We start from the raw sequence: 12057 nt of genomic DNA on the forward strand, positions 1-12057 counted from the left end.
AGCAGAGTTCAAAAGGCTTGTGGCAACACTGAGCGTTTGGCACAGCCATTTCACGTTGCGTAGTTGACATCTAAAGCTGCTCCATGTGGACAGGAGACCATCTTAATTGTTACTGTGCTTCTGTGACCTTCCCTAAGATTACCTAGAAATATTTTTGTTAAATATAGTCACAATACTTAATTTGACTATAGAATTTGTTTTCGTAGATGTCTTTTGGTGAGAAGTGATGACTTTTCAGAGGAGTTCTTGTGGGTCTGCTCTGTGATGGTGCTTCTTCCTTTTAGTTTCAGTCACATTTTCTTCTATTCAAATTAAAATACTGCCTTTTTTCTTGATGTCTCATTAATGGAAGCTCAGCATGGACAAAACGGGAAGAATGCTTCTTTCTGTCATGGGGGAGAGGCTCTAGTCTCTTTATTTTAGACCTGTGCATGGATACTGCTTTCCACACTTCCACATTGCGACAGTGTCTCTAAATGCAGTACTTTGAGTTAAATAACATAACTGAGACCTGGACTTTCCTTTCCCATTTTCTGCCCTTTCTCATCTCACATCTGAACTACTACATGCCTTCCTCTTTGATCTCACAAGTTGTGTCTGTTCCATCGCCTCCCCATTTTGTTTTCCTGGCTGGGTTGGGTATATAGCTGTTCTCTTTATGTGTATTAGGTCAATGGTTCCCCATGTTTGTCTCTGCCTTCAAGATCTGACATGATTTAGAATTATTCAGTTATCCTCTCTTTAAGAGTTACTGGATCTCAGGCCATTATTTGTTCCAAAGGATTGCCAGTTTTGAGTTCTTATGAAGCTTTCCAACAAGAATGTTTATTTTCTGCTATTAAAATTTTACTTGGCTGAAATATGTACAATATTGATAAATGTTATATTAATGTGTACAAAATGTATGTTTGTGGAACTCAATGTGAGCAGAAGCAAGTGGCAGTAAGATGCTGTGGGAGGAAGGACAAGCAGATGGTGACAGAAACCACTCTTTCTGAATTTGTAGTTGCTACTGAGTCCAGATGACACGAAGTAGTATTCTTGATTTGGTTTCCAGTAGGATATTCAGCAGAGTGAAAACAGTTTAATTTGCAGTTTCTTTGTAGTAATTGAACCAGGAGAATGCACAAAATAGCATGTCGGGTCTCTTCTTCTCATTGTACCCTTTGTGCTTTGTCCTTCTGTGTGTGGTTTGCCTTCTTGTGATTAGGGAAGTGGTATTCATCACTTAGAGACTAGGTTGTCTCTTTTTCCACGGAACTGTGTTTTTGAGATGCTGCTAAAATATTATCTAAATAAAACCAAAATTAAAAAACAAATCTTCATTACTTCCCTTTTATTAATGTCTACACTACACTTTGAGCCAAAGGAACATCAGGAAAGATAAACTCTGAAAATAACAGTATAAGTTTGAAGAGCTTCTAGGGAAGTTTCTTAACATGTGTTAAGTCCGAGGTCCAAACTACGCTGAAAGACCATGCCTGAGGAAGCAGTGGTACGTCTCTACTACTGCCACCCTAAAGTAACCCTTGCAACAGAACCATCATCACCCTGAGCTACCCTGTGGTGTTCTGAGCAATAAGCTGTTTAGTGGTCACTTCCAAGGGGGAAGTAACCAACTGCTAGGTACTGGAATAAAAGCTCACAAAGCATCCTTAAAGGGTAAAAGAGTTGTAAATCTCTGAAGTCAGTGACTGTAAGGCTGTATGAGCTCACTTTATGAGCTATTTTTTAATTAAACCTTAGCTACACAAAATTTAAAATATTATGTGAAACTGCGTATTTCAACAAAATTCCAGATTCATTATGTTTCTGTCTTACATTGTTCCACCTTTCCTTCCCTTTCATTCCAAAATTGGAGACCTCTGTGTTAGAGATTCAGACAATGAAGCCTTTTATCTAGCACTTACATTCATTATTCATTGTGCATTGTCAGTGGATTGCTACTTCAGGCCTGAATTAGAGATAATTAATCTTAGGAAAGCACTTGTAATTTCACATTTTATGAAGCACTATTGTCTCAGCACGGCAGTGCTGTGGTGGCAAAATACTCTAATGCTCATTGTTGCTATGTGGTATCATATGTCAATATTTATGTGCATTCAAGTCTTTGTTTTGCTTGCTTGTTTGTAGGTTTACGTTACAGCAGTCATGTTTGTGTTTTGCTTTGGAAATACTTTTTGGTATTTTTGTTTTATGCAGAATTTCAAACAGAGATAGGTTAAATTGTCATTTAAATGGTGAGTTAAAGACCTTCATCCTTTTCCATACTGAAAAGGAAAACGACAACTTGGGAAAGTGATGGACTTCAGAGCACAAGGAATCAAGTAGATTCCAACTTGGCACTAATCATCACTTCAGATGATGAGTTAAATTGGTAGCTGGTAATCGATAAGATAGAGTCTACACTTAAAAACTAAGGCCTGATGTTTTCCATCTGGTGGCTAAATGCTTCTAAACCTTGCTATGCACATAGCCGCCTGGGAGCTCTGGTTGCATATGTGAGCACGTATGTAAGAAAGTTGACTTCATGTATTGCAACCTTCTTGTTCAGTTTACATGTCTGCATAGGGAACGGTTCCTGCTATGTATCCTACAATAGCTTAGAAATTATTCTAAAAATATCGATAACTCTTGACAGTACTTACAGCTGGTATTTCTAGACTGCTGAAAGAATAAAATTATAATCCATGTCCACATGAAGGTATTGGAGAAGTGATGCAATGCAAAGTTACCGGAGATCCCTTAGTTGCATAGCACACAGAGGGGGATTTTTTGGAATAAGTATGTCAATGTATGCTTGTCCTTCTACTGTTCCTTCCTATGCTGTTGACTGCAGTAGGAGACAAAAAACTGAGAGCTAAAAATGGACTCTTTGTTTTACTTAGCAATTTTTTTTCCACTTAACAAGAACAGTAAGGGCTTTAAAAAATGCTTTCTTAAGTCTCTCCTGCAGTATTTGCCTAATTGTGTTCAGGAATTTCACAGTAATTGCTAACTAAGGTATAGTGCTTACTGCAAAGAGATTCTTTGATTATACTCTTCATGAGAACTGGCACATCATAAAAACATTTAATATAATTTTTGCTTATTATTAGGTTTTCCACAGCAAACATAATTCCTTTGTAGAAATGTTAATCTTATCACAGTCCTTGAAAACAGAAATTGGGGAAAAATAATTACAATTTTAAATAAGAGTGTATTACACTGTGCAGCTTATGCTGACTAGAGAAACACATGTCCAACCTGAATTACCCTGTGATTCTGACCTTGTAAGTGGAGTCAAGAATTAGAATTTATTGTTACTCTAATTAATGCCCTAGCAGTCTAATCAAAATGCAGCAGTTTTTATTGTTAGCCAATTACAGCGATGCTAACACTTGTAGTCTAATTCCTGCTAATTCCCAATAATCAATGTACACAAGCTTCTTCACATCGACCCCGTTCAGACTCACGCTTCCAGTTCCCAGAGCTCTGCTGGGAGGAGGATGCAGGTGGTGGCTCTACGTGGGATATGCTGGGTGCATTCAAGCAGTCAGTTGCTAATGCTTTGCGTTGGTGCAAAAGTTTACAGATGTTAATCACGCTGGTTTTATTAGACCTTTATCGTATCTGCTATAATTTCCTTAAGACCGTGCAGTTGCACAAAGCTGAGCTGAATCTGAACCCAAGTCAGACACAAGTCGTCTGACTGTAATGACTTCATTGCAGTTATGTTTCTCAAGTGCAAAGCTTGTACTGCTACACTAAATCCAGGTTCAAAAAATAAGTTCAGGCCAAGAGAAGTCCAGCCAAAATGTGGGAAGTCTTCGGGCTTCATGTTTCTGAGGCAGTCTGAGGCTTGTGCCCAGCTAATAGCAAGGGCACTACCGTCTTTATAGGGCTACAAATTGTGTGTGTGTGTGAGAGAAACCTGTTTGCAACACGCATGCTGGGGGTGGGGAGCATAAACTGACCTTTCAGATCGACTTGCTGAGTAATAGTAGCCGAAGACAGAATTAGTCTGCTTGTAAAGCTATAAGCTGTTACAGTTGTGATGGAAGCACTGACATCTCTTCATGTTGGCCAGGCTGTAGTAAACCACAGGCGAAGGACAGCTTCTGCTGCGCCGTCATCTGGTCTGCAGCAGCTCCTGCGAAACAAGCCTTCTGATCGCTGCCAGGTGCCATGTGTAATTTTGACATGCACTTGAAAGGATGTTCTTCAGCTCTTAAAATCTTTCATTGTGGCTTCCATTTTTCAGTGTAAGACGTTCTTCAGTGTTGAGTCACCTTCTGGTGATGAAGCGTGGAGGTTTTCTCATGTTTACAGTAGCCTTCTTGTGAGCTGACATGGCTTATTACACTGGGGGCCTCTGATCCGAACTACAGCAGTTTGGCAAAATGGAAAGATAATCTATTCAGAAAGAAAATCTCTGTAAGCTGTTTGAATCTGGTTTTATAGGGTAGAGGTTCTTTGGAGGCCATGGATTGGGTGATTTGGTTTTTTTATTGTTGTTGTGGGTTTTTTTCCAGTCTTACTGTTGGAGCAGGTTAGCGTCTGTGAAACAGGAATTCTGGATTTCTTGGAAATGCTATTTATAGTCTTTTGAGGTTAGAGCTGGACCAAAGTCTAACGGAGAACCTCAAGAATGATATACAATGAATCCTCAGATTGTCTGTCTTTATGTTTGTAAGGATCCCAAAAGACTCGGTTTTTCTGTCTTGCTTTACTTTATTCAGGTAATGTTTGAAATATCCAGTTTAGCTGAAGCTGTGACAAATTTGCCAGTCTGCTGTATGAAATACGGCAAAAGTATCAGGAGTCATGTTTATAAAACTTAAGTCTGCCCTTTCATGAGAGCAGCTGCTTGGTCTAGTCTACTCCAGGCTGTTTTTAATAAAAAATAAGAAGTACTGGGAATACCAGCCAGAATACACAAACAAAATTTTGTCTTTCCATGCCTTGATCCTAGATCTTTCATAGTCCTGAGTCTAGGGCCTTATTTTTGTTGTTTTGTTATTCCTCTATGAGAGTTACTGATTTATGTCCCTATCAGAGGCATAGCTTATAAAAAAAACTTGCTTGCAAAATTTGCTTGATTGTGTAGGGAAACACTGCTGGTATAGGTAAGTTAATAAGCCTCTTGGCATATTGGCACAGTCATTAACAGGTGCAAATTGTTCTGTTTTTTCACACAGTAAAACTCTTTTTGTTTTGAATCTTGAAATTGTGCTTAGGGCAATTTCTCCAAATGTTATGAGTAGATAATTTGTATACAATATTCCGTCTAAAATTCTGTCTGCACCTTTGATTAGGTTCTTCAGTGTGTTTGGAGTTCTCTAACTTCTGCATTATTTATAAGGAAGGTTCTTATCTCGCTATTATCTAGAATTTAGCAAAAGTGTCAAGCTTCAAGATGTGCCACTATACCTTTTCCCCTTTTTCCCTGCTCCTCAGTAAAGACTTTCATGGATTGTTTTTTGGGAGAGAAGGTATAAAATTTTCCATTTACTGGTGTCTCAGGGTACATACAGTTATGATCTCATGCCTTCCCAGTACTGCCTCAGTTTATGTTCTGCCTCTCATATTTAGAACTTTCCTGATTGTTTCCTAAAAAATCACTACAGTCCTTCATGACTGTACCAAATACTAGGGCTTTAGTCAAAATGATTAGAGAGCAATGTTTTTCCATTCAGAGTTGAGATCTATAACAGATGCAGGCTGTTTCATCTCCTTCACTAAGTTCCCAACCTTAATTCATAAACTAACTGTTCCATCGGTATTATTTACCTCTTAATACTTGTACCTGTAATTTCATATATAGTACTAACTCTTTTCTTCTACTACATCTATTTTTTCTGCTACACTTATTTTTTAGTGTTAGCATTCCTGTCTTGTGACTTACCCTGTTGTGTTTCTGTTAAGTCTCCCACAGTCTCCTCCTTGAGTAATTGCTTCTAGCTCCGTCTGTTTATTTCCCATCGTCCTGGCATTAATATACAAGTAGTTGTGAGATGGTTTATTCCCTTTCTTTCTCGGTAAGTAGTTTGGTTTACTTCTTTCTTTCCTCCTCCCTCTTTTCTTCTTACTATCTACAAGCCTGGCATTTCAGTTGTTGTCTTTTTGCCAAAAAGTGAATCTTGCATCCACTCCAGGCTGTTTTTTTTTCTTATGCCAGCTCTGAAGACAGAAGACCAAGTATCTGAAAGCAAGTAGTGCTCTGTGTGGACTGTGCTCAGGGATGAAGTCTCTAGATTTCTCCTTTGAGTTGATTAAAGGAATGACAAACTTATTGTGCATAGTGGTATAGAAAATTTAGAGGAGGTTTAAGAGATCATATATGGACTTCCTGATTTGTTTGAACTTTTCTGGGGAGAGTGAAAAGAAGGTGGGATTCACATGGACAGTTACACAGTTTAGGAGATAACCTCTTTGCAGACATTGAGTACTCAGAGTGCTGTTAATCCTATTTCTGTTTCTGGGGTTGGAGGCAAGATAACAAATGGAAGTTGTCAGCTGTTGAGCTTGTGATCATTTTGAGTTGATGGAACCAGGTACCAGTGATCTTCATAGCACATAATATATCTTCTCCTGGACACTATCTAGAAAGAAAAGAAATGACGTGCATTGAAAAGATGTAACTGGAAAAGGTTATCTTATAAATGTTGTGGCAATTACTAACACTTGTAGTGCACCTCTGTTATTCTTCAGGATAGCTCAAAATGTAATAGACAGACCACACAGAAGCTGATGGGTGTTTTGACTGGGGTTTTTTGTTTGCTTGTTTGGCCTTCTTTTCATGGTGTGTGTGGTCGTGGTTTGTTTTTGTTTTTTTTTTTTTTTTAATTCGCAAAGTAATGGCAAATGAGAGGAAAGATTCCTTGAAAAAGTAAAATTTTGGTCGTTTCTAAGGGGAATAGTCGGTGGCAGCATGTGGAGATGCACATCTGAGAAAGTGAAGTAAGAAGGGAACCCAAAGATGGTAAAAAAAAAAAAGGGAGTGAAAATAGAAAGGCATTAAATAATAGATGTGTAGAATGTGGACAAGGACTCAAAAGGCAGGAAAAAATTACTCCAAACAGAACTTGAAATTAGCGGAGAGTAATGTGGTTAAACTGGAGGAGGCAAAAATGAGATACATTGCAAAGTAATTTGGAGCAAGCATTATGCTCGAGATGAGATACATTGCAAAGTAATCTGGGAGGTGGGAAAAAAAAATGAAGCGCAAAGATGTCTTAACTGTAAAAGGCTAGAAAAGTCAAGGTGACAGATGAGGGCTTAGAAAAAAGTGCTCTAGTAAACAAATTACAGAATCCGAACCACTTTGCTTGGTGAAGGGAAGGAAATGGGAGAGGAAGAATTGGAGGTCACAATGAAGTTTTGATCCTGAGAGAGAGTGTAAAAGTGTATGCGTTATTTAGAATTGAAAAGGAAGAGTGTAGCAAGAGACTAGGAGAAAAAGGTATGCTGAGCACTAGAAAGAGTCCGTTTGTGCTAATGGTGTGGCAGGGATGGGAGAGCAGGCTGACATTGGATTAGAACCAGCTTGAAGGAAATGTGCTGAATGATTGCTGTGTGCTTGAGCAGATGTGCGGAGGTGGCAATTAAGTCATTGGAAAACTTGTACTTACAATGGACTTCTTTCCTACAAGAGGGCTAAAAGAATCAATATAGCAGTGAATCAGTACCTCAGAGCATTAGGAATACTTCTTACTGCAGTGTTACGTCTTGCCATAAGATGCACAACTCAAGTTGCTTTATGGATGCTGTGAAATAATGATAACGATAGCTCAATTTGCTATATTTTAATCACTTAATAAAAATGTCTTATCTTTTGTGCATAGATATTTGATTTAATGGATGCCAAAGCCCGTGCTGACTGCATCAAAGAAATAGATCTTCTTAAGGTAAAAGATTTGCTTAAAAATGTGCAGCCTTCATCAAAGTATATTAAGTTTTTCGTGTAGTTGAGGTGTCCACTGTTGTCTGTGTAGAGTTTTGTAAGCCTCACTTAGGGAATTTTGTGATTTTTATTGCTTTAAAAACTAACATTGAGAACTAAATCCTATAGAAACATGGGTAACTTTTCGAATAGAAGTTTCTGCTAAAACTACAGTGTTGTAAGTAACTGTGTCCCATGTACAATAAAATACTGATTTTAAAAATTGACTTTGCTGTTTCAGATAACAGTTTACCATACTATTGCGTAGATACATGGAAGCAAAATTCCTCTAAAATTGCGATTTCAGTCATCATGTTGATCGTAAAATGCCATCGTGTTCTTGCAAAATGTTTAGCTGTAAATGTTTCTCATAAGCATAGACTTGTTGTTTTATACTTAAGTGGATTTTAGGGGTTGTTTTGTTTGCCTAAGTTTCATTTGTCAGTCTTAAAAAGATAAGACGTGCTCTACACTAAAATGTACATTATTATTCTGCTTTCTTAGCAACTGAATCATCCAAATGTAATTAAATATTATGCCTCATTCATTGAAGACAATGAACTGAACATAGTGTTGGAATTAGCTGATGCTGGAGATCTCTCTAGAATGATAAAGGTAGGAATTAACTTTAAAACAAATATTAAAAGCTTGTAATGTTCAACTTCTTTAGCTTTTCATTTTGCACGCTCGTCACTGGGTGAAATGCAGTAAAAATGTCAGGAACTGTGGTGAAAAGTGGAGTTTTTAGGCTGACTTTTTTTTTATGTATGCCTAATCCTAGTATGTAAGCTGCTATGTAAGTATTTTTAATACTGTTGCCCAGAATGTAAGTGCAGATGGGGACATAACTAGACTGAAATTATATTCGTGCTGGAGAGAAGAAAAAAAAGTAAAGAAAAGCAGTGTCACTACCATTTAGAACAATACATTTTGATGGCATTCCTGATTTTTGACGCAATTTGTGTTCTGTGTTCCAATATTCTATTCTTTGTAATAGTAGTGAAAGCAGGGAAGGGCACATGAAGTGAATTTACTGGTATGTGGTTGTGCGTGGTGGGTTAATTGCTTTCTTTTGTAGTTTTTAAGTGCCTTTTATTTAGCTAATCAGAAAAAAATATCCAAGACCTGTTGTATAAACTTTTTGTTTTGAAATTTATATTAACTTATAACTAGCTTTTTTTTATTTTTGTTTGTCACCTGACAACTACTTCCCCTCTTTTCCTGCCCTTTTTCCACTGGGTTTTGATTTTTGTATGTTCCTTTGGTATACTTTCTTGTGTGCATACCGACGTTACTGTTGTCAACACGGTGTAACTGAACAAATAATGCCAGTCAATTAGCATTCGCCCAGCCATAGCTGGGCACAGAAGAGAGTTCTGCTGCTTTGCTTAGGACCTACGTGAATAGAGAATGTTAATTTCTTCATTAATGAGTTTCATACCGATTTTTTTTTTTTTTTGAGCTTTTGAAGATTATTCCTTTCTAGATTGATAATTGTAAGGTAGGACAGTCAAAATTCGGTTCTAAACAGGTTGACAGTGTTCTGTTAATATTTATATCCAAATCTGATATTTTTCTTCATCTCATGAATTATTAATTCTGTGGGCTTACATTTCATAAAACATAAAGGAAGGTTTGTCTTTTCTTTTGAATGTTCAGTTTTGACACAACAGTTATTAATATGAGTACTCTATGACAGATTGCCTTATGGCATGTCTGGTCTTATGACCCATTGAAGCTTTTTCTTTTTCCCCTGCTTTCCCCACCCCCTCCTTCTCATTTTAACTGCGATGTGTGCATAATGGCTTCTTCAGTGCAGTTGGCCTCATTACACCTTGTCCAAGTCGGTGGGTATTTCTTACAGGCTCGATCTTGGAGGCACTTTGTGATTGTCCTCTTAACACAGGGATCATGTTTAATGTAGCAAACTTAGATTTGTGTTTGATGTTAATGACAGCCTATCAGGCTATTATTAAATATGTATGAGGTGTCACAATGCGCTCTGTCTTCATGCTGCTGGTGGAGAAAATGATTGGGTAGACTACTTGGATGGTATGAGTTTAAATGTGGGGGGCATCAGTATATAGCATCGTCTTCAAGAAGTATTTTAAACATTGCCTGAGAAATAAATGATATGTAATGGTATGAAAACTTCCTAGCAGAATGGCTGCCTGTCACACTGATAAGGTGAATATAATTATGTTGTGTTACTAAAACAAGCAAAGCATACTTTAGTTTCCAGTGTTTTTGCTAGAATGCTGTTCTAAGTTTGCTGGAAGATGTTGAGGCACCCCCAGAAGACTGTTTTGGTACCAGACTTGTGTGATTTGTAGAAAGGATCAAGCATGTTTTTGAAATTGTAAATGACCACAGCTTGAATGACACTGAAACCAATGTTAATGTGAGGGAAAACTACTTAACTGGTTTACTTGGGTATTTGTTATGACATTATTGGCACATCAGAGAATTCTTGCGAAGCTGCAGTGCCTCACAGTGCACCTTAATGAATTCTTTAGTTCTTCCTGTAATGAACCACATCCTTGCTGCCCAGCTTTTATACCACCCCTCTTGTTACCTGTGAATAATACTCTCTTTGTCCCCATTGAGTAGACAACTGAGGAAAATCACTTGGTGCATTCATATGTATTCTAATAGAATTCATAGAATCGGCTGTATGTCCAAAAAAAAAAAGCAGCTGCGCGTTGGCATTTACAAATCGCACAATGAAATCGGAGGTATCTCTTGTGTTCTCTCTGTGTGTTTATGTATGTACATACACAGATTTAATCCATTTACCTTATTTTATTTTTTAAATTACTTATGTCACAGGGAGATGTTTCACTACAGCCTTCAGTCTCAGAAGTAGGAGGATCCAAAACTGAGGATTTCTTTTTAATGGCCTGGCAGAATTCTTGGATGTGGCATGCCAGTAATATTGAGAGGCAAACGTTATCAGGGAGGGGGAAATACTTTCATTTGACTTACAGTTGATTTTGCACTAGAATATCTACCTCAGCACTGTGTAACCCTGCGTAAGGACGGTGAAGGAAGGAAGAATTTTCTGTTATCTGTGAACTGTCTGCTGGATACTATTACATCAGAGATTTTTACAAGTAAATAATTAGTAACTACTGTGCTAGTTCCCAGTTGCTCATGGTCTGTTGTTTGTCGGTGTCTGTGGTCTCTACTACTGTGGTCTCTACATGGCTACCAAGGTTAAGGGTAGTTCATGAGAACTCCTGTTGTCACTGTGTAACATCACCTCCTTTTGCAATACAAAAATATGTTGTAAAGCAGGTTTGAGGCTTGATCCCTTTTCCTGTTAGTCGTGGTTCTCCTCCACCACAGACAGTGACAGGGTGAAAATTGCTCTCTGGACTTTTTTTGGTTTGAGATTTTTTTTTATTTTTTATTTTTTAATTTTTTTTTAAAATATTATAGTTTGATATATTGGATAAAGAAAATGCCATAAATGAAGAAGAATCAACTGATTGCATTAATCAAGAAAATACATATTAACGATTCAGTGAAAAGAACTGGTTAATAAAATCTGTGCTGGAGATGTTGAAACAAGAGAATTTGAACTCTCTTGCAGAATAATTAGCATATTAAAGATTAAATATGAACTTATTAGAAAGGCTTGTTACCAAGATGCTAAAATGTTGTGTTGTCCGTTGTTTGTTTGGTTGGTTGGTTTTTTAATCAGCAATAAATTTCCAGGTCTGTTTCATTTCTGCAGATATTTTTAGTTTTCCTGGCAAATAATCTTAGCACACACAAAAAAAAAAAGCAAACTTTAAACTGAATATGTCATACAGATCTTACGGAAGCTAATCTTGTTTTGGGAACAAGCATGAAAGCTTTCATCTAAAAAGTTGAAAATATGTTTGCAGCTTTCTCAAGATAGATGGAAAATAATTTGAGTTCTACAAAACGTCACCTAGGCACTTCACCTACTCTTCAGAGAACAGTGTGTGTGTGTATTTTTTTCAACTTTAAATTTTTAAAAAAATAATAGAATTATCTAGGTAAAATAAGAGAAATATTTTAAAACTTCTCATCAGTATGAAGTTCATAGTGATATTTCAGGTTTCTGTAGTTGGGAACGGTAAATTCTTTCTCCTTAAGCATAC

General features: G+C 37.3%; 1 protein-coding gene across 5 annotated transcripts in view; it reads left to right on the forward strand.

The window, feature by feature from the left end:
- The window catches only part of NEK7 (NIMA related kinase 7), a 74887-nt gene that overhangs the window by 25545 nt on the left and 37285 nt on the right, over nucleotides 1-12057 (forward strand). For 4 of the 5 annotated variants that reach the window (XM_054212004.1, XM_054212007.1, XM_054212006.1 and 1 more), the window contains exons 4-5: nucleotides 7827-7889; nucleotides 8429-8539. The exons of the other annotated variant lie outside the window; for it this stretch is intronic. In XM_054212004.1, coding sequence (XP_054067979.1) covers nucleotides 7827-7889; nucleotides 8429-8539 — 174 coding nt within the window. The remainder of the gene's footprint in view (nucleotides 1-7826; nucleotides 7890-8428; nucleotides 8540-12057) is intronic. 5 annotated transcript variants of the gene reach the window in all.

The sequence above is a fragment of the Rissa tridactyla genome, chromosome 8, assembly GCF_028500815.1.
Source record: "Rissa tridactyla isolate bRisTri1 chromosome 8, bRisTri1.patW.cur.20221130, whole genome shotgun sequence".
NCBI lineage: Eukaryota > Metazoa > Chordata > Aves > Charadriiformes > Laridae > Rissa > Rissa tridactyla.